The sequence below is a fragment of the Ornithorhynchus anatinus genome, chromosome 3 (assembly GCF_004115215.2).
Source record: "Ornithorhynchus anatinus isolate Pmale09 chromosome 3, mOrnAna1.pri.v4, whole genome shotgun sequence".
NCBI lineage: Eukaryota > Metazoa > Chordata > Mammalia > Monotremata > Ornithorhynchidae > Ornithorhynchus > Ornithorhynchus anatinus.
In genome coordinates this window covers 98,231,966-98,255,235 of record NC_041730.1, presented here as the reverse complement: position 1 = coordinate 98,255,235, position 23,270 = coordinate 98,231,966, and the positions used below count along the sequence as shown (strand labels likewise).

General features: G+C 43.0%; 1 protein-coding gene across 3 annotated transcripts in view; it reads right to left on the bottom strand.

Annotated features, from left to right (window-relative positions):
- Positions 1-23,270, bottom strand: part of CABCOCO1 (ciliary associated calcium binding coiled-coil 1) — a 186,012-nt gene that overhangs the window by 41,895 nt on the left and 120,847 nt on the right. For 2 of the 3 annotated variants that reach the window (XM_039911543.1, XM_039911544.1), the window contains exon 6: positions 12,314-12,367. The exons of the other annotated variant lie outside the window; for it this stretch is intronic. In XM_039911543.1, coding sequence (XP_039767477.1) covers positions 12,314-12,367 — 54 coding nt within the window. The remainder of the gene's footprint in view (positions 1-12,313; positions 12,368-23,270) is intronic. 3 annotated transcript variants of the gene reach the window in all.

Here is a 23,270-nt window from a genome sequence, read left to right as displayed (position 1 = left end):
ATTGCTTAACTACAAATTTAATGCCTTAACTTTAACTGCTCTATTTGCAATAAAATACCAAACTTCTTACACAACTCTCTCCGCCAACCCCTTTGCCTGCACCCGAATTTGAAGAGGAAATAAAAATGTGTGTATTTGCATGTGTGTGGAGACATTTTTGAAAGTAAATATGGTATTTTGTAGCATATGTACATATTTCTAAATATAGGTATATACTATATACTATGGTATCACTATACTCTCTCTCTCTCTCTCTCTCTCTATGTAATTGTAAGCAGTGAAAGCAGGGTGCACCTGGGTTAGGAAGAGGAGAAGGTCAGAATGGGGTCACATGGATGAAGAGTTTCTACTTTAAAATGTGCCTGCTTGGAGGCAGGAAGAGGGCAAGAGACAGAACACAGACATGTTCAAGACACAGGTTTGTGCCTGCGAAGGGGAGTTTTTTCTTTAAAACGGGCACTAGCAAGCTTTGGGGTTGGGGTGGGGGGATCATCATACTTTACTGAAGGAAATGCTGCCAATTGAATGCAGCATTTGGATTCTTGCACCTGAAGAGAGGCAGTCTCAAGCGCCCCCTTATTTATCTTCTCCTTTTCCCTCCTTTCCTCCTTTTCTTCTTCTCCTCTATTTTTCCTCATGTGCTTTTTTGGGCTAGCCTTAATTCCCCACCTAATAGCCTCTCCCCAGTTTTTGGATGGTAAAAAAAAAAATGCCACAACTTGGAGCAATTGTGTAAGTAAATAGGGTAGCTTTTTTGGATTTTTAAAAATTTGTTAAGTGCTTATTATGTGCCAGGTACCATATTAAGCACTGAGGGAGATATAAGATAATCAGAGTGGACACAGTCTCTGTCCCACATAGAGCTTGAGGTCTTAATCACCATTTCACAGATGAGGTAACTGAGGCAGAGAGAAACTAAGTGACTTACCCAAGGTCACAGAGCAGACAAGAGTCAGAGCTGGGATTAGAAGCCAGGCCCATGCTCTTTCCACTAGTCCACGTTGCTTCTCTATGAAAGTAACGGCGGTATTATTTTGACTATGAAACGAACCAAACATGCATGTTTTACGACATTTCATCTGAAAAGGGAAAGACGGCTGGGAACAGATGAAAAACTCTGGCACACCTCTAGGCAGCTGCTGTCAATCAGGTAGGATCCTAAGCCAATCAAGAAAAAGGAAACACTTCTGGCTTTTGCCCCGAGCTTTTCATCCACTCTCTGTAACTTCAAAAAGAAGCACTCTTTGCAAATTGTCCCTATGCTGGGTTGAAAACAAGGCTGCCTTTTTTGGTACTGTTAAGAAATTTTAATTATTAACTCCTCTTATTTTTAATTATTAAAATGTAATCATTCATTTTGTTAGTGTGACCTTGATTTAGCCCCATGCAGTGAAAAAGAATCTCTGCTGGGTTGTCACCCAAACCCTGTCTTCCCCCTGACTTTCTCATAACTGCATACGGTACCACCTTGACTCTGTCTTACAAGCCCACAACCTTGGCATTAACCTCGACTCATCGCTCTTTTTCAACCCACGTATTTGATCCGTCAAACATCAAACATGACAACACAAAAATGGGTAGTCTTTTTGTGCGACAACACTGCTGAGACGAGGTTTTTCAGTCACACGCACTCATAGGCGAACTTCGCCGTGCTTCAAGAGCGGGGCAAGAGGTGGACTGTCCGATATGAAGGGGGAGGGAGTTGTAGACAAAGGAAGAACGTGGACAAGCGTTTGGTAGCAGGATAGACGAGATCAAGGTAGAGAAAGTGGATGGTTTTAGAGGGGAGGAGTGTGTTGTCATCGTCTTGAGTATGAAAAGCTTCATACTTAGGCTTCAAGGTTCTCCATCACCTTGCCCCCTCCTACCTCTCCTCCCTTCTGTCTTTCTACTGCCCACCCCGCACGCTCCGCTCCTCTGCTGCTAACCTCTCCACGGTCCCCTGTTCTCGCCTATCCCGCCGTCGACCCCCGGGCCACGTCCTCCCGCTGTCCCGGAACGCCCTCCCTCCTCACCTCCGCCAAACTAATTCTCTTCCCCTCTTCAGAGCCCTACTGAGAGCTCACCTCCTCCAAGAGGCCTTCCCAGACTGAGCTCCCCTTCTCCCTCTACTCCCTCTACCGCCCCCCCTTCACCTCTCCGCAGCTTAACCCTCTTTTCCCCCCATTTCCCTCTGCTCCTCCCCCTCTCCCTTCCCCTCAGCACCATGCTCGTCCACTCATTTGTATATATTTTTATTACCCTATTTATTTTGTTAATGAGATGTACATCCCCTTGATTCTACTTATTGCTATTGTTTTTGTCTGTCTGTCCCCCCGACTAGACTGTGAGCCTGTAATTGGGCAGAGATTGTCTCAATCAGTTGCCGAATTGTACACTCCAAGTGCTTAGTACAGTGCTCTGCACATAGTAAGTGTTCAATAAATGCTATTGAATGAATGAGTGAAAAGCAATTATTTCTGTCTGTCTATGTAAATGTCAGTAGTATCTACTGAATGCCTACTACGTTCAGACCACTGTGCTAAGCGCTTGGGAAAGAACAATACAGCAGAGTTGGTAGATATGATCCCTGCCCATAAGGAGAAGCAGCATGGCCTAGTGAATAGAGAATAGGCCTGTGAGTCAGAAAGACCTGGGCTCTAAACCCAGCTCTGCCACTTGTCTGCTGTGTGACCTTAGACAAGTCACATAACTTCTCTGGGCCTCGGTTACCTCATCTGTAAAATGGGGGTTAAGATTGTGAGCCCCATGTGGGACAGGGATTCCGTCCAACCTGATTAGCCTATACTTATCCCCAAGCTTAGTACAGTAGCTGGCACATAGTAAGCGCTTAACAAATACCATAAAAAAAGGAGCTTACAGGCTGCAGAGGGAGAAAAGCAGATAAGGGACAGGGGATATAGTAGAGTATAAGACTAATCACATAGGAATTGTGGGGCTGGGGTAAGGACTAAAGTACTCAATGGATAAATAGCTCAGTATACAGTCAACGCAAGGAGATGACGGATAGGGGAAATAAAAGGTTTTGTCTGGGAAGGCCAACTGGAAGAGATGTGATTTTAGGAGGGTTTCAAGAGTGGGGCAAGGGGTGGACTGTCCGATATGAAGGGGTAGGGAGTTCTAGACAAAGGAAGAACGTGGGCAAGCGTTTGGTAGCAGGGTAGACGAGATCAAGATACAGAGAGTGGATGGTTTTAGAGGAGAGGAGTGTGCAGGTTGGGTTGTAGTAGGAAATCAGTGAGGTTAGAAAGGAGGGCTTTCCTGAAGGCTGATGGTAAGCTTGTTGTGGGCAGGGAATGCATCTGCTTATTGTTATTTAGTACTTCCCCAAGTGCTTAGTACAGTGCTCTGCACACAGTGAGCACTCAATAAATACAACTGAATGAATGAATGAAGGAGTTTCTGTTTAATGTGATGGGGGACGGGCAACCGGTGGGTGGCTTGTAAGAAGGGGAGAGATATGGACTAAACGGTTTTTCCGAAAAATGATTTGGACAGCAGAGTGAAGGCGAGAGGTAGGATGCAGGGAGGTCAATAAGGAGGCTGATACAATAGTCAAGGAAGGAAACCATGGAGAGGAAAGGGCAGATCCTAGAGAAGCTGTGAAGGTAGAACAAACAGGATTTTCCTGATAGATTGAACGTGTGGGTTTAATGAGAGTTTTGAGGGAGTCAAGTACAGTGTGAAGGTTACAGGTTTTTGTGACAGGGAGGATGGTAGTGCTGCTTTCAGGGATGGAAAAGTCAAGGGGAGGATAGGGTTTGACAGAAAAGATGAGGAGTCCTGTTGTGGATATGTTAACTTTGAAGTGTCGGCTTGACAACCAAGTAGAGAAGTCTTGGAGGCAAGAGGAAATGTGAGCCTCTAAAGGAGGAGAGAGGTCAGGGCTGGAGAGGTAAAATTGGGAATTATCTGCATAGAGTCGGAAGGTGAAGATGTGGGAGTGAATGAGTTCTCCTAGGGAGTTGGTGTAGCTGCAGAATAGAAGGGGAACCAGGACTGAGCCTTGGGAGTCCCACAGACAGAAGATGGGAGGCAGAGGAGGTCCTGCCAAGGAGACAGAGAATGAGCAGCCAGGGAGATAGGAGGAGAACCAGGAGAGAACAACATCAGTGAGTCGAGGTTGGATCATGTCCCCAGAAGAAGAGAGTAGTCCACGAGTTTGAAGGCAGCAGAAAGATCAAAGAGGATTTGGATGGAGCAGAGGCCACTGGATTTGGCAAAAAAGGGGTCACGGGTGACCTTAAAGAGGGCAGTTTCTGTGGACTGGAGTAGGTGGTAGCCAGATTGCAGGCTGTAGATAACTCACACGAGGAGTCGGAAGAAGAATGGGAGGTGGGAGATGGGGTGATAATTGGAGGGTGCCATGGGATCAACAGAGGGTTTTTTAGGATAGGGGAGACATGCTTGAAAGCAGTGGGGATGAAGCCACTGGAAAGTGAGTGGTTGAAGATGGTGATCAGGGAGGGAAGAAAGGAGGGAGCGATTTGCTTTGATGAGGTGAGTGTCTATTTACTTATCTTTTTCTAGACTGTAGACTCGTGAGCAGGGAATTTATTTGTTTATTGTCATATTGTACTCTCCCAAGAGCACAGTACAGTGTCTGCACAGAGTAAGTGCTCAGTAAATACAATGGAATGAATACATCTATTTATCGTCTATCTATCCATCCCCATACTTGACTCCTTCAAAGAGCTCCAGTTTTCAGTCTGGGCAGATGGAGCGTAGGCTAAATGTAGTCTAATTAAAAGATGTCTTATGGAGACCCTCATTTGTAGAACTTCTAGAAAACATCTGCTGTAACAGGAGATCGTGAAACATATATCTGAAATCCTGGTGCAGATCAGAATAACTACATTACCCAAAGGTATTCATAAAAAATTCCATAAAATCATTCACTACGCTCATTACTTCCTTCCCCTCATTTTTTTTTCATTTCAGAATTTAAATTTAATGATTGGTCTGAATGGTTGAAAGGTGTTTTTGAGAGGAAATTCCAGTAAAAAATATCCATTTTTTTCACATCTTCGTTAGAAGAATTTGACCACTGGGACCAAAAAAGCAACATTTAACACTTTGTAGCCTGGAACTCCCTCCTCCCGCTTCCATATCTGCCAGACCTCAGTCCATCCCATCTTCCAAACCTCACTCCTACATGGGGCCTTCCTCAATTAATTCCCAATACTCTAAGTCATACCGGCCCAAAAACCATTCCTAGGAATTATGCATTTACACCCATACTCGGCATTTAGGAATATGCATATTCTATTATACATTCAATTATTTATCCTGACATTTCATTCTGGCATATTCATTCCACTTCCTAGCTGATCCTTGTTCTTCCTATTGTTGTCATAGCCAACGAAGAGTTCCACGTGAGCCTGCAATCGTGTAACCGAAGGTGAATGTCAAAATGAGCTCGGAGAGCTTTGACTATCTGGAAAAATATGGAAAAAAGAAGTCATCTAAAGGATCGTCACACTGCTGTTGCTGGCAGGGAACTGAAATGGTAAACTGGCAAATGCCAGAAATGAGTGATGTGGCCATGGAAACAGTGGCCATACAGCAGTTCTCTGTGAACCTTAGTTGAAAAAAAACAACAATCTAAAACTCCTAATTTTTGAAATTAAAAAAAAATTAAACTTTAATGAGATCAGTGAGCCCTAGAAATATATGCTTTTTAATTAACTCAGGAAATACGCACCCTACTAGAGGCTGTTAAAGAGTTAATAATGATAATAATAATTAAAAAAAAGGTATTTTTTAAGTGCTTACTATGTGTCACGCACTGTTCTAAGTGCTTGTCTTAGAGCAATGATGCTTCAAAACTGTACACATCTCAGATAGTGCCCATCTATCTGGGGAAGCAGCGTGGCTCAGTGGAAAGAGCGCGGGCTTGGGAGTCAGAGGTCACGGGTTCTAATCCCGGCTCTGTCGCTAGTCAGCTGTGTGACCTTGGGCAAGTCACTTAACTTCTCTGTGCCTCAGTTACCTTATCTGTCAAATGGGGATTAAAACTGTGAGCCCCATGTGGGACAATCTGATCACCTTGTATCACCCAGCGATTAGAACAGTGCTTTGCACATAGTAAGCGCTTAACAAAATACCACAGTTTATCCTGTGGAAGTTAAGGAATGTGAACACGGCATGGAGTGTCAGTTGGGGGCGACCGATGAGCCCATCTCCCGTCGGGAATTTCCGGGCCAGCTGTAGAGGCAGCGAGGCCTAGTGGAGAGAGCATGAGCCTCTGAGTTGGAAAATCTTACCTCTGGTCCTAGCTCTGTGCCTCAGTTTCTTCATCTGTAAAATAGGGATTAAAACTGTGAACCCTATGTGGGACAGTCTGATCACCTTGTATCCCCCAGTGCTTAGAACAGTGTTTTTTTAGAGAAGCAGCGTGGCTCAGTGGAAAAAGCACGGGCTGGGGAGTCAGAGATCATAGGTTCAAATCCAGTGCTGTGTGATCCTGGACAAGTCACTTTTAACCTCTCTGGTTCTCAGTTTCCACATCTGTAATAGGGGTGAGGTCCCTGTTCGTTCTATCTAATGGGACTGTGGTCAATCTATTTTCTATCAGTCAAAGTACTTAGCACAGAGTAAACGCTTCGTAGATAACATTTAACAAAAAAAGATCATTCCTTGGATGGATTGAAAATTATGCTGCTTTTGTTTGCATTATTAAACGTTTGGGATTGATATTTTTGCCAAATGCCTTGGTTTTGTTTGGAGGAAACTCAGGACTCCGTTTCCCTTTTTGTGAGGAAGTGAATAAGTTCAATGAGAAGGTTATTTGAAGAATGCCTTAAGCCACATTTTGAATATGCCCCAAACATACATAATTAAAGCCGGGATGACCACAGTAGATTATCTGGATAATTCAGGTTTAAAAATATATCTTGTCTTGAAATATTCAGGTAATTGAGGTCAAAGTGTTTTTAGGGGCTCAACCTGGCCTAGAGCAGTTAACATTTATTTAAACCGGTTTTTTGATGTGTGAAAATGGGAGATGAATCCATAGAGCCTACTGAGGCTAAGAAGCACAGGCACCCTTCTCAGCTTTCAATGTATAGTTCTTGTACAAGTGAAAGAGTAGAACTCTGGAAACTAGTAACTACAGTATTTATGTTCTTGACTCTTGAATTAATTTTAGTTTACTCCTTCACCGGGGCAATTTTTAGAGGTAAATTTGGAAAATTTGGAAGATAACATATTCTTCCATTCACTAAAAAGTTAATGAATATTTTGAAAAAAAAACTTGTAAGAAAAAGGACACTGTAAATTTGTGATTCTTTGCTATTTTGGGCAATCTGACATTATAAATGTTCTGAAAAAAATGTGGATTTTTTTTTTTTAGGCAGAGACAGGAAGTTTAATAACCCTCAGGCACAGGGAAATCAGGGACCTCAAAACTGTGGCCATTTATGTTAATGAACCTCATTCCTTATTTTTATATAAAAATAATTTGCAGAAGCCATCATGATTATATATTGGATATTTTATTCATAGTTTATGTTTCCTTGTCTAGAGTTTCCTCATAACTTATTACAAGGAAATGCCCTGTCACAGTTATAAATACTTTTCCTCTGTGCTGAGCATATTTAATATCCTCTGTTTCTGCAATTGCAGGAGGCACTAGAGTTTGGGCCAGATCTCTTGCGACTTCAGCAATGACTGTCAGTTTATACACTTGGGCAGCTAAAAAGACTGTCCTTACGGGAGGAAACCAACCTTTTCTCTTTGGAGACTACAAGGCATATCCTTATTTCCCGCACTGTAGATGACATTGCCTTAGGGAGATAAAATTAGCTGTGCCTTCAGTTACTAGTTACGAGGGCTCTCTGGATTTCATCGGTATTGAATCGCTCACATGCTATTAATGCTAGTGACTAGGTATCGAGAAGTTGTGGGCCTATTCGTCCAGAGACGCGGCATGACCTAGTGGAAAGAGCACGGGTCCAAGGGTAGACGTCCTGGGTTCTAATCCCAGCTCTCCCAGATGCACACTGTGTGACCTTGGCTAGTCACTTAACTTCTCTGTGCTTCACTATTCCATCTGTAAAATGGAGATTAAATCCTACTCCCTCCTACGTAGACTGTGAGCCCCATGTGGGACAGGGACTGTGTCCAACCTTTGTATCTACACCATTGCTTAGAATAATGCTTGGCAAATAGTAAGTGCTTAACAAGTACAATCATTAGTATTGCTATTATAAATGTGGGTAAGTCTGAGCCCCATGGAGGGATGGACTCTGTCCAACTTAATAATAATAATGATGATGGTATTTGTTAAGCGCTTATTATCTGCCAAGCACTGTTCTAAGCGCTGGGGGACATATAAGGTAATCAGGTTGTCCCATGTGTGGCTTACAGTCTTCATCCCCATTTTACAGATGAGATGACTAAGACACAGGGAAGTTAAGTGACTTGCCCAAAGTCACACAGCTGACAAGTGGCAGAGTCAGGATTAAAAATAATAATAATAATGATTTTGGTATTTGTTAAGCGCTTACTAAGTGCAGAGCACTGTTCTATGCGCTGAGGTAGATACAGGGTAATCAGATTGTCCCACGTGAGGCTCACAGTCTTCATCTCTCTTTTAGAGATGAGGGAACTGAGGCCCAGAGAAGTGAAGTGACTCACACACAGTCACACAGCTGACAAGTGGCAGAGCCGGGATTCGAACCCACGACCTCTGACTCCCAAGCCCAGGCTCTTTCCACTGAGCCATGCTGCTTCTTGTATCTGTCCCAGTGCTTAGCACATAGGAAGCACTTCACAAACACCGCTATCATTATATTTATTTCTTCTTCTTATGATTAGTGTGTAAATGGGTTCGCCTAGGACTCCAGCTCCCCTAGGCTAACATTCCCCACTTTTTTTAGTACACGTAATACAACTAGTATTGCTCGATGCCTGATCTCAGGTTGCAACCGTCCCACGTAAAACTAACCTTGTGATAAGCCCTGTATTATTTTGATGCCTTACCCTACACATATATCCAACTTCTGGCTGAGTAGCTGAGTACTACACATAAATAAAACCTTTTCTATCTCTCCCCAGACTCCTAGACTGAGATGAAGCAATCAATAATGGAAGGATCTTGGAAAAATCGTCCCCAAGAAAGTCAGACTTTCAAGATTCTGAAGAGCCCCCTGAACAGACGAGCAGCACGGTCTAGTGGATGGAGCACGGGCCTGGGAGTCAGAAGGTCTTGGGTTCTAATCCAGATTCCCATTAGAATCGGTGCCTTGGTTCCCTCATCTGTAAAATGGGGATTAAGAGTTTGAGCCCCATATGGGACAAGAATAATGATAATGATAATAATAATAATAATGGTGTTTGGTAAGTACTTATGATGTGCCAGGCAATGTATTAAGCGCTAGGGTGGATACAAGCAAAGCAGGTTGGACACAGACCCTCTCCCACACAGGGCTCATAGTCTTCATCCCCATTTTAAAGATGAGGTAACTGAGGCACAGAGAAGTGAAGTGGCTTAACCAAGGCTACCCAGCAGACAAGTGGAGGAGCAGAATTAGAACCCATGACCTTCTGACTCCCAGGCCCATTTTCTATCCACTACACCATCAACTGTGTCCAACCTGATTACCTTGTCACTAGCCCATTGCTTATAGAAAAGCAGCGTGGCTCAGTGGAAAGAGCCCGGGCTTGGGAGTCAGAGGTCAGTGGTTCGAATCCCAGCTCTGCCACTTGTCAGCTGTGTGACTTTGAGCAAGTCACTTAACTTCTCTGTGCCTCAGTTCCCTCATCTGTAAGATGGGGATGAAGACTGTGAGCCTCATGTGGGACAACCTGATTACCCTGTATCTCCCCCAGCGCTTAGAACAGTGCTCTGCACATAGCGCTTAACAAATACCAATATTATTATTATTATTATCACATTGCTTGGCACACAGTAAGTGCCTAATAAATACCATCATCATCAGATTGCCAAAGAAACTGCTGAACCAGGAAGGGAATTTAATTTAGAAATAAATATTGCCGATAGCAATGAATTTATTTCCCCTCATTCAGATACCTCATTTTCCATGAGGACTTCAACAAATTTTAACAATCTGATACATTTTTTGAAATTTGCAAAGCAGATGAATAATAATAATTACAATGGTACTTGTTGAGCACTTACTATCTCTCAAGCACAGTACTAAGCCTTGGGTTAGCTACAACAAGGTAATCAGGTTGGACTAGTCCTTTCTCCACATGGGACTGGAGGAAGAACAGGTATTGAATCCCCACTTTACAGATTAGATAATTGAGGCCCAAGTAGCTAAGTGACCTCCCCAAGGTCACACGGCGGCCGAGTGGCTCAGCCAACATCATCCAATCACTCAGTCGCTTTACTGAGCACTTACTGTGTGCACTGCACTGTACTAAGCGCTTGGAAGAGTACAGTGCAACACTAAGTCACATTCCCTGCCCACAGCGAGCTTAGAGTCTAGAGAGGGGGAGACGGGGATCAATACAAATAAATAAAATTACACATACGCACATAAATCTTGTGGGACTGGGAGCGGGGGAAGAGCAAAGGGCGATGGAACCCAGGTCCCCTGACGCCCAAGGTACAATTTCTCTACCACCAGCTAAAATCGAGGGATTATAAAGTCTTGCATCAATTTTCAAGAAAGCAGAAGCGTTTATAAATATGGCTGAAGAAGTCCCAGATGGAGAGGGGACTTCTGAGGTTTGCAGAGTGGTTTAGAAGGAGTACTCTGCTCCAGAATGGTTTGAGAATAAAAGAAGATGACTGCTGTTGAACCTCAACTAGACAAATTGTTCACTCAGGTTGAAAAACAGCTACCACAGCCAGCAGTGAACCAATCAATCAATCACAGTTAGCAGAAACAAGCTTCTTCTTCAGACTCATGCAAAGGTTCATAATCACTTTACAACCGTTCATTTATTTAATATTGTGATATGCTTGAATTAATTTAATAAAGATAAAACAACAACTAAGTGGCATTTATCATTACAGTAAATAACCCATAAATAAATCTCATTACTTTTCCAGAAGCCGTGGAACAGATCCTGATTTATAACACGTAAGTCTCTGGGAAAACATTACCCCATGTTACGGTCACCCAGAATCCAACCATATTTTCAAGGAACCTAAAGAAGAATATCTTGGAGTATGCCTATTTGAGAGCCATCTTATCTTGCAGAGCTGGGCATCTAGATTTTGCCCTTGAAAAATGATCAGCTTTCAAGTGGATCTGTATCTATTCATAAAGAATTGCAACCCTAATTTTCAAAACACTTCAAATACACTTTTGGTTTTTAGAACTATTTCTGAAGTGTGCCTATATGTGTCCTAAGCTAATTTAAAACAATTTCAATATAAGAAAATTTTATGGTATCAAACCAAAACCTAGAGGGCAGCATGGCCTAGAGGCAACAGCGTGGGCTTGGGAATCAGAAGTCGTGGGTTCTAATGCCGCTTCCGCCACTTGTCTGCTGTGTGACCGTGGGCAAGTCACTTAATAATAATGTTGGTATTTGTTAAGCGTTTACTAGGTGCCGAGCACTGTTCTAAGCGCTGGGGGAGATACAGGGTAATCAGGTTGTCCCACGTGGGGCTCACACACTTTTAATCCCTATTTTACAGATGAGGGAACTGAGGCACAGAGAAGTTAAGTGACTTGCCCACAGTCACACAGCTGACAAGTGGCAGAGCCGGGAGTCGAACTCATGACCTCTGACTCCGAAGCCCAGGCTCTTTCCACTGAGCCACGCTGCTTCTCCACTTAACTTAGAAGTCACTTAACCTCTCTGTGCCTCAGTTACCTCATCTGCAAAGTGGGGACTGAGACTCTGAGCACCTCGTGGGACAATCTGATCACCTTGTACCTACCCCAGGGGTTAGAACAGTGCTTGACACATAGTAAGCGCTTAACAAATACCATAATTATTATTATTATTATTGTTGTAAAAGATCAGACTCTTATTCTAACATAGAGCTCCCAACAGATTCCTTTGTAATTGCCTGCCTCTGGGGATTGAAGGCAAATCCATAAATAAATTTGGGGTTGGGGTGAAGCTTTCTCCATACTATGCAAAACAGTTTGTCAAGGAAAAATCACGCGTACAGTGGATGTAGCTATTCTTGTTCTTGGGTCCCTGTGTTCTTTTGTCTGCACGAGGCAGGAATGCCGTTGGAGTTTTTCAAAAAAAAAAGTTTGGTTTTGCCTCAGTCTTTAAGTTTTTATTTCTACCCCTCGAGGCACGTCTCCACACTAAGCACATACATTAGTGATGATTAAGTCACTCAAACAAAGTCAACATTAGTAGAACCACTTACCGCTAGTTCCACTTCTGAGCCTTGTCTGGAATCTCTTTCGTCAACACATTTTGCCTGATTGACAGAAAGCATATAAAACTTTTTCAGCCTCTCAGTCCTGTTCCTTCCCAGACCTGGGCCGAGAAAGAGACTCGGGGTAGGTCTTTCAGATAGAGCAGGCTAGGTTACCACCCCCGCGACAGGTTCTGATGGTTTGTGTTGGCCCTGGGCCCATCAGGAGGTACACTCATGGAAGCGACCCCAAAGCCATAATCATTTTGTCTCCCTAACTGGATGAATTAATAATAATAATAATAATAATACTGGTATTTGTTAAGCATTTACTATGTGCAGAGCACTGTTCTAAGCGCTGGGGTTGATACAGGCTAATCAGGTTGTCCCACGTAAGGCTCACAGTCTTCATCCCCATTTTCCAGATGAGGAAACTGAGGCACAGAGAAGTAAAGTGACTTGCCCACAGTCACACAGCTGACAAGTGGCAGATCCGGGATGCGAACCCATGACCTCTGACTCCTAAGCCCGGGCTCTTTCCAGTGAGCCAGGCTGCTTCCCTAAGCAAACAAGAAGGACCGATTCATTCATTCACTCGTTCAATCATATTGATTGAGTGCTTACTATGTGCAGAGCACTGTACTAAGCACTGGGAAAGTACAATTCAGCAACAAATAGACACAATCCCTGCCCACAATGGGCTCACAGTATAGAAGGGTGTTGGGGGGGAATGACAGACATCAAAACAAGAAAACAGGTATCAATAGCATCAGTATAAATAGAATTATAGATACATACACATCATTAATAAATTGAATTATAAATATGTACATATACACACAAGTGCTGTGGGGTGGGGAGGGGGTAGAGCAGAAGGAGTGAATGGGGTGATGGGGAAGGGACGGGGAGCAGAGGAAAAGGGGGGTTTAGTCCAGGAAGGCCTCCTGGAGGAGGTGAGCTTTGAGTAGGGACCAAGCAACTGTCAGGAGCCTGCTACTGCGTCAAGTCAGTGGTGCCAAAATGAAGGATTCCTCTGAAACGTTCTCTTGAAAAATATCCCACTTGTTTCACGCAGCTACAACCAATCAGCCATTAGTATTTATTGAGCACAATCCCTGCCTCAAAAGGCTCACAATCTAATAATAATAATAATAATGTTGGCATTTGTTAAGCGCTTACTATGTGCCGACCACTGTTCTAAGCGCTGGGGTAGACATAGGGGAATCAGGTTGTCCCACGTGGGGCTCACAGTCTTAATCCCCATTTTACAGATGAGGGAACTGAGGCACAGAGAAGTTAAGTGACTCGCCCACAGTCACACAGCCAACAAGTGGCAGAGCTGGGATTCGAACTCATGAGCTCTGACTCCAAAGCCCATGCTCTTTCCACTGAGCCACGCTGCTTCTCCTATAGTTGCGGATATTTTCTCACTCCCACGATCATCAGAGCCTTAACCTGGTCTTGCCTCGCTGTTGTAGTGGAAGAAATAAAAGCAGAAATTCATTGAGTGATTCCATAACCCATGTTTACACTATGCATTTAGGGAATTTGGCTCTGGGGAAGTTGGGAAAACTTCTGAAAACTTCTGGTTATCTGGCTGGAACGCGATGCAGTGTTAGAAGAAAATCATTTTGTGCAAGACAGACTGAGGGAGGTTGAGGGTGGATAGGATGAAAGCAGGGAGACCAGTAAAGAGGCTCTGATTTAATAACCCATTTGGAAGGACGGAAGAACTTGGGAATCAGGGTCGTTGCTATAAAGATGGAGAGAAAGACGTCAATCCGGAACTGTAAGTTCCCCCTAGACTGCAAGCTCCTCGTGGGCAGGGATGCGTGTCTACCAACTTGACTGTAATGAACTTTCTCAGGGGCTTAGTACAGTGCACAATAAGCAATCAATAAATACCACTGATTGATTATGTTGAGAATATGTATATATGTATCTATATATGTAGGGGAAAAGGTAGGAAAAGATGAGATCAAGATTCTGAGCTTTTTGGGAAGGGAGGATGGTGGTGGTATGGACCGTGCTGTATAGCTCGGGAACAAGATGAGGGTTGAGTTTTTGGCCACAGTTTAAGGTCCTGGCAGATTATCCATGAGGACATGTGAAAGCAAGAGGACCCGCTCTGTCGCTACTCATTCATCCAATCGTATTTATCGAGCGCTTACTGTGTGCAGAGCACTGTATTGAGTGTTGGGGAGAGTACAACACATTCCCTGCACACAACAAGATCACAGTCTAGAGTGGGGGAGACAGGCATTAATTCTAATAGCACCAGTGGACACCTCCCCTCTTAGATGCTCCTTTGCCAAATATGTTCCCCTGACATTTTGAGGAGAGTAGAACTGCAGGACAGCCGAGGCCTGAGAAGCCTGCAGAGCTTCTTCTCCACCAATTCCACCAGGCATCTGGAAGAGATACTTCTTTGTCTTGGAAGGAACCAGGAGAAGCTGAATCTGCTTTTCCCTCCTAAGTGAGGCATCGGGGACCTGCTGAGGCCCGAGAAATCCACAGAGTTTCCCGTGCTCTTGGCTGGCCCCAACTAGGCCTAGTTGGGGAAGGAACTGGGGGAAGCTTATGCTCCCATACGACATTGGGAAATACGTTCTGCGGTGCCCGTCGTAACTGTCAGACTTTGGATCGGCCTGTTGACGCAGTGAGAATCACGTTAATAACTGCCTCATCCGTACTTGAAACAAATCTTATTTTTTTGTTCTTATCCTATATCATTAGTGTTTTTTTGACCAATATCAGTTTTCCTTCTATGTCCATTGTTTTAGTCCCCACCCCCTCCTTATTTTTTTATAGCATTTGTTAAGCACTCGCTACGTGTCAGGCACTGTCCTAAGCCCTGGGGTTGATACAAGCTGATCAGGTTGGATACAGTCCCTGTCCCAAATAAGGTTCACTGTCTTTATTCCCATTTTACAGATGAGATAGCTGGGGCACAGAGGAGTGAAGTGACTTGAGCAAGGTCCCACTGCGGAGAAGTGGAGGAGCTGGGATTAGAACCCAGGTCCTTATAAAATAATGTGGGTATTTTTTAAGTGTTTACTATGTACAGAGCACTGTTCTAGGGATTCAAGGTAATCAGGTTGTCCCACATGGGGCTCACAGTTTTAATCCCCATTTTCCAGATGAGGTCACTGAGGCACAGAGAAGTGAAGTGACTTGCCCAAAGTCACACAGCTGGCAAGCGGCGGAGCTGGGATTAGAACCCATTACCTCTGACTCCCAAGCCCGGGCTCTTTCCACTGAGCCATGCTGCTTCTCTTTATGCTTGGATTGAGAGTCCTGTGTGGGTCAGAGACCAGATTCAATTTATTTTCTAGTCTACTCTTCCCCAGCACTTAGTACTTTTGCGTAGTTTTGCATTTATTCCTGAATGAATAAATGAATGAACGAGTGAATGTCTGCATGAATACATTACTGCAACTTGAGGCAGAGATGCACCAGGCTCTGAAGGATGGCAGGACAAGGTGAATTTTAGCTTGGGGCCCCTTTGAGCTTGCTTTTTTTCAAGCTCACCAGAGCCTTAATCTGCTCTTGCCTCTCCTTTGTAATGTAAGGGATAAAAGTAGAAATCCACTGAGTGCTTCCAAAATGCATGTCTTCACTGTGAATTTAGGAAATTATGCTCTTAGAAAATTCCGGAAAGTTCTTCTGAAAAGATAGAGTTATCTGGCTGGAACATCATGCACTGTCAGAAGAAATTATTTTGTTGATGAGTATGCTTAATACAGCAGTTTTTCCTTAATGCCTAATATGTGAGGCACATAGCCCTCGAGTGTGGAGACTTTCAGCTCGGTGAAATGTTTATGATATCTAGGCCACGTATCTCTAAACACTGTAAGTCCTTAATAACTTTCTGTTTATTCCTCCTCTCTTAATGATCCCTCTGTTGGGAACTTTTATTTTCATTCAAATGACTACAGTCATCACTATGCTACTTGACAATGAGTGGTCATTCACATAGGCCGGACAAAGGATGATTTTTACCCGGAGAAACTGTGAATGTCTTTCTCCAGTGCCAGTCGCCTCATGCCCTTGCCTTTTAATAGTATCGGGTTTCATCTGGGCTCCTGCCATACGCAGTCCGTTTAATTTCCAACTTGAAGAAGAGATTTTCCAAAGTTGATCACGCTTTTTAAAGATTGCCATTTAAATCTGTTAACATACCTATCTGGATGGAGTTAATGCAACGGAAGAAGCGGCGTGGCTCAGTGGAAAGAGCCCAGGCTTAGGAGTCGGAGGTCATGGGTTCTAATCCCGGCTCTGCCGCCTGTCAGCTCTGTGACTTTGGGCAGGTCACTTCACTTCTTGGTGCCTCAGTTACCTCATCTGTAAAATGGGGATGAAGACTGTGAATCCTACGTGGGACAACCTGATGACCCTGTATCTCCCCCAGCGCTTAGAAGAGTGCTCTGCACATAGTAAGCGCTCAAGTACCTATCTGTTGCCGAATTGTACATTCCAAGCGCTTAGTACGGTGTTCTGCATATAGTAAGTGCTCAATAAATACTATTGAATGAATGAATGAACAGTGCTTGGCACATAGTAAGCACTAAACAAATCCCGACTTTTTTATTATTATCTTTGAGTACCGTTCAAAGTTCTTGTTTTGTTTTTTTCTCACTGACTAGTCTGTGAGGTAGGATGAGCAGATATTCTTACTCCTAATTCGGAGACGTGAAATGGTACACACTAAATGGAAGGGTGGGGAATTTAGGAACGTAGTTACCCACTTTACCTCTCTTCATATCTACCATATCTACTAGAAGAAGCGTGGCCTAAAGGACAGAGCACGGGCCTGAGAGTCGGAAGGACCTGAGTCCTAATCCCTGCTCTGCCCCTCCTCTGCTTTGTGACCTTGACCAAGTGGCTTCACTTTTCTGTGCCTCAGTTACCTCATCCGTACAGTGGGGATTAAGACTGTGCGCTCCACGGGGACAGGGACTGATTAGCTTGGATTTACGCCAGCGCTTAGCACAGTGCCAGGCACGTGGTAAACGTTTAACAAATACCATAAAAAGCTCTGTTATATTGTACTCTTCCAAGGTCTTTGTAGAGTGCTCTGCAAGCAGTCAACTCGCAATAAATACGATCGATTGAGAAAAGAGTCAGAATTCCTATTTAGTTCTCTCCGCTCTATCACTCTGATTTCAAAGGGTTCAGTGAAATCTGAGTAGAGCCTAGAGTTTCTTTTACAATAAAGTATGCTAGAAAAGTATTTGGATTAGGAAGCAATCTGAAATAATATTTAATGCACTCTGCTAAGAAAGAGAAAAATAAAAGAGCACTGCTTTTGTCTTCGCCACAAAGAAGTGCATATTTTTGTGAAAATAATAACCTGTCCCGTTCATTGTAAATTTAATTTCTGTTTTCACTGGAATCACAGTTTACTTTGGAAACCGGCATGTGAAAAACATCCAATAACTTAGGCATTTTTAAAACACATCATGGAACGAGCATGGTTTTGTGAACAAATCTGTTGTGATTTATTCTTCCACTGTATGCTGTAATGTGTTTAAAAATCCATTTCCATATTTTTAATTAACACCTAGCTCCAAAAAACTTTCCGTAGGCCATTTTAATCACAAATGGAAAAACAAATTTTCTTTATCAGAAAATTGACTGTAGACTATTTTTGTGGCTTTTATTATTTTTATAACCTTATCATTAAAATTAAATTATAAAAATGCCTATTCAAGAGAGAAGACAGTGAAATAATTTTCCTCTAAATTCTCAGGGCTGATATCACTTGAAAGTAAAACCTGGGAGAATGAGATATTGGTTCAGTCGTAGGCCAGCCTTATTGTCCGGTATATTTCTGAAATTTTAGATCAGCATCCATCCATTTAATAATAGAAAATATACAGTTATACACAATTCACTCACCTCAGAAAGGCAATATCAGGGCCCTAATATCACCAAATTGACTTATTTTGACAGATGTACTATATCGTCGCAGCTCCTAACTCATGGATTTCAGCCACCTCTTTTCTTTGTCTGAAATCATCAATTTCTTCAGTGGCATAAAGAAAATGCTGACTTTCTGTATGTATCCCACGCGAGACTGGCTAGTAACAATAAATGACCTCACACCATATTTGCAATGTTTCGTTTACATCAGTTTAACCAGTAAAGGCCATTGTGAATTCAAGGGGAGAATTAATTATGGCCATGGAAGGTTATTTTGTGTTTCTTTCAAGCAAGTAGTTCTGCATCGATGCAATCAATGTGCATCTACTTTGTTTTAATACTATGTGGGACTCAGAATTTTTCATATAATATTGACTTCTATTTAAAGCAAATCCATTATCATGACCTCCTTTGAGGAGGATTGTGGTGTTAACTGTTATGTTCCCCAGACCAACTATAAAAATGTGCTATGAAAAAAACACCCTCATTTTCTCACAATTTTCTTCCCTCTAAACCCAGAAGCTTGCCACGTTTCTCTCTTCTTTCCTATTTTACTCCGGTGATAATCGACACTAGAAAATGATTTCAAGGATGACAATATTGTAACAATCTTTGATTTTCGAAAAGATCCAGTCTCTTTAGCGTATTTTCTTCTGGCACACTTCTGTGATTTCTCTTCCGTAGCTGCTGTGAGGTATTTTGGTTTGGAATCTTGAAATGCGTTATTGTACCCGATTTATATTTTTATCAGATCAAATTTCTATTTGTGAATAATTTCATTATTTTAACAGGAATTCCAAAAAGGCAGTCTACAGTTGCAAGGAGTTCACGGCCACACCAACATCTGTCAGATTTAATCATCTGCGGAGCTACCTTTTAAAAATTGCTTTATCAGGCAATGTGTAATCTTGTGAGAGTCCTAGGTGTGAGAATTACAAATAAAGCTGTGCTCTGCTAACAAAAATCAAAGAGGTTTACTGTAAATTATATTTTTTGGATAAATAAGGCATGAGAGAAACGTTCCTATTTATATTCCATTTTCTTATTAATTTAGCACAAAACAATAAACAGTTGCACAAAGACTGAATGTAAAATTTTCTTTCAATAGGTTTTGCGACTGTTCATTTATTTTCTGGGGCTGCACGACTGGTCAGGTTGTAGCATGGTAGGTGAAGAATTTGACAACACAATTAAGAACAAATATCGGTGATTCAGAATGAAGAGATGAAAATTATTGAATCTTTTTTTTTTACTACGTGCCAGGCACTGTACTAAGTACTGGGGCTCACAGTCTTAATCCCCATTTTACAGATGCAGTAACTAAGGGCACAGAGAAGTTAGGTGACTTTCATTCATTCATTCATTCATTCATTCATTCATTCATTCAATCAATCGTATTTATTGAGCGCTTACTGTGTGCAGAGCCCTGTACTAAGCGCTTGGAAAGTACAGTTCTGCTACAGAGACAATCCTTGCCCACAATGGGCTCACAGTCTAGAAGGGGGGAGACAGGCATCAAAACAAGTAAGCAGGCATCAATAGCATCAGCGTGGCTCAGTGGAAAGCCCGTCAAACGGCAGGGACTGTCTCTATCTGTTGCCGACTTGTTCATCCCAAGCGCTTAGTACAGTGCTCTGCACACATAGTAAGCGCTCAATAAATACTATTGAATGAATGAAAGAGCCCGGGCTTGGGAGTTAGATGTCATGGGTTCGAATCCCGGCTCTGCCACTTCAATAGTATTTATTTATTGAGCGCTTACTATGTGCAGAGCACTGTACTAAGCGCTTGGGATGAACAAGTCGGGAACAGATAGAGACAGTCCCTGCCGTTTGACGGGCTTACAGTCTAATCGGGGGAGACGGACAGACAAGAACAATGGCAATAAATAGAGTCGAGGGGAAGAACATCTCGTAAAAACAATGGCAACTAAATAGAATCAAGGCGATGTACAATTCATTAACAAAATAAATAGGGTAACGGAAATATATATAGTTGAGCGGACGAGTACGGTGCTGTGGGGATGGGAAGGGAGAGGTGGAGGAGCAGAGGGAAAAGGGGAAAATGAGGCTTTAGCTGCGGAGAGGTAAAGGGGGGATGGCAGAGGGAGTAGAGGGAGAAGAGGAGCTCAGTCTCGCTCATGTTGAGTTTTAGGTGGCGGGCCGACATCCAGGTGGAGACGTCCCGGAGGCGGGAGGAGATGCGAGCCGAAGCGAGGGGGAGAGGACGGGCGGAGATGTAGATCTGCGTGTCATCTGCGTAGAGATGGTAGTCGAAGCCGTGAGAGCGAATGAGTTCACCGAGGGAGTGAGTGTAAATGGAGAACAGAAGAGGGCCAAGAACTGACCCTTGAGGAACTCCAACAGTGAAAGGATGGGAGGGGGAGGAGGCGCCAGCGAAGGAGACCGAGAAGGACCGGCCAGAGAGGTAAGAGGAGAACCGGGAGAGGACGGAGTCCGTGAAGCCGAGGTGAGATAAGGTGTGGAGGAGGAGGGGATGGTCGACAGTGTCAAAGGCAGCAGAGAGGTCAAGGAGGATCAGAATGGAGTAGGAGCCATTGGATTTGGCAAGAAAGAGGTCACGGGTGACCTTGGAGAGAGCAGTCTCGGTAGAGTGGAGGGGACGGAAGCCAGATCGGAGGGGGTCCGGGAGAGAATGGGAGTTAAGGAATTCTAAGCATCGATTGTAGACGACTCGTTCTACGATTTTGGAAAGGAAGGGTAGTAGGGAGATAGGGCGATAACTGGAGGGGGAAGTGGGGTCGAGAGAGGGTTTTTTTAGGATGGGGGAGACGTGGGCGTGTTTGAAGGCAGCGGGAAAGGAGCCATTGGAGATTGAGTGGTTAAAAATAGAAGTTAAGGAAGGGAGGAGGGCAGGGGCGATGGTTTTAATAAGGTGAGAGGGAATGGGGTCCAAGGCGCAGGCGCAGTCAGCTGTGTGACTGTGGGCAAGTCACTTCACTTCTCTGTGCCTCAGCTGCCTCATCTGCAAAATGGGGATGAAGACTGTGAGCCTCATGTAGGGCAATCTGATTACCCTGTATCTCCTTCAGTGCTTAGAACAGTGCTCTGCACATAGTAAGCGCTTAACAAGCAAATACTAACATTATTATCGATATAAATAAATAGAATTATAGAAATATACACATCATCGATATAAAGTAAAAAAATTATAAATATGTACATATATACACAAGTATTGTGGCGGGGAGGTAGGCAGAGGAAAGGGAGTGAGTCAGGGCGATGGGGAGGGGAGGGGGAGTAGAGGGAAAATGGGGCTTAGTCTGGGAAGGTCTCCTGGAGGAGGTGAGACTTGCCCACGTTCACCCAGGATACAGCAGAATCAGGATTAGAACCCAGGTCTTCTGACCCCCAGGCTCGAGCTCTTTCCACCAAGCCACACTGCTTTGCTTATTCTTGGGGAGAAACTGAATTGTGTATGAATAGCCACCATAGGTTTATAGCAAGCTGACTAAAATAAAGCCTTAATTCACTGGTCTGAAAACCAGAAAGTCATAATCTGCTGATCTGGCAACAGCCATGATGGAGCTGGAATTTTTTTTAGTAGACGGTGCCATGCCCATTTCATGAGTATTCTGGGAACCGTAGTCGAAACGACCTCAGTAAAAACAATTGCAGTTGTTTCTGAGCAAGTTGATCCATTAAAGAAATACAAAAGTTTTCATGAGTCATTCTATGATTAAAAAATTACAAATGGACTGCCATGAATCACATGGAATTATTATTTCGAAATCTTTCCAGAACAAGAACTGATCTATAAAACATTAAGATTTGCAATCCCTTTTTTTAGCAAGATGACCCTTTCATGTCAACAAGAAAGACTTTTTTCTTATTAAACGGGAGTGAAATTTAATACTCATAAAAGTGCGGGACTAATGGGATTGGTTTGAGCTAGGAGCGACTCAGACTCTCTTGTACGGGCCTGCCAAAATGTCTTCGTTCTGAACTCTAACGCTCCGTCCATTACCATTCATGTAAGCAGCCTGCCAAAGGGGACCAGTTGAGAGGTCCTTTTTTTGACATGCACAAATGGGGAGGCGAGTCTGAAAAGTGACTATCAAGCCTATTTTAATTTGTGATTTAAACCAGGATGTGAACTCCAGTCCCCAGAGGCAGGGTGGTAACTCGATACACTACCTTGTCCTTTCGGAGGTTTTGTAATTTTCATCTATTAGTACGTCAAAGAGCGAAGCTGTGTTATTGCATGACTTCTGCAACTATTTCCATACCCAAAACTTTAGAGCGTCTATTGTTTTTTCAATGTAAAAGGCTTTCCTGGGATGTTTTCTCTGTAAGTACCATTATTTTCTTACAAACTTAATTTTGTTGAACAAGAAGCTTGCAAAGGGCAGGTATTTATCCCATAAACTGGGAAAGCTAAAGAAAAATGACTCGAAATATAATTTCAGGCTCATAATATACTTCGCTTGTGAAAAAGTTGAATATCATTGTTTAATTTCTGGTAAACAATGGGTAGTTTTATTTAAAGACTTAATCGTTGGAAGGATATATATAGGACATAAATCATAGATTATGGAAAAACACATTTGATAGCTAAATATAAAAGAATCCCAATATTACTAACTGCTGACATTTACATAGGGCCTTTCCTCCCTAAAAACCTGACAAATCACTAACTATACACACTCACACACACGCAAAAATACTGCCACTTCTAAAAAGGAGTAGATATGAATCCTTTTCAAGAACAGCTTATTTATCAAAAATTTTAAGTATGCCAAATAAATTCATTACCTGGTTGGAACTGAATTTAAAAGTCCCGTCCAACCGCTCCATACCTTATTTCAGTTTGATTTTACTCTCTTCCTTCATCTCATGCCTTGATTTCTCCAGCTCCCAAAGAGTCCCTCATTTTTCCCAATTTTGGTGTGATTTTCAATGAGTAGGTTGAAAATTGCCAAAGAAAGGGGTGTGGGATTTCACATGCTTATGTGAATTTGGGATTAAAGCCTCATCTGGGAATGCTGGCTCCGGCTTTATCGTCCCTCCTAACTCTGTAC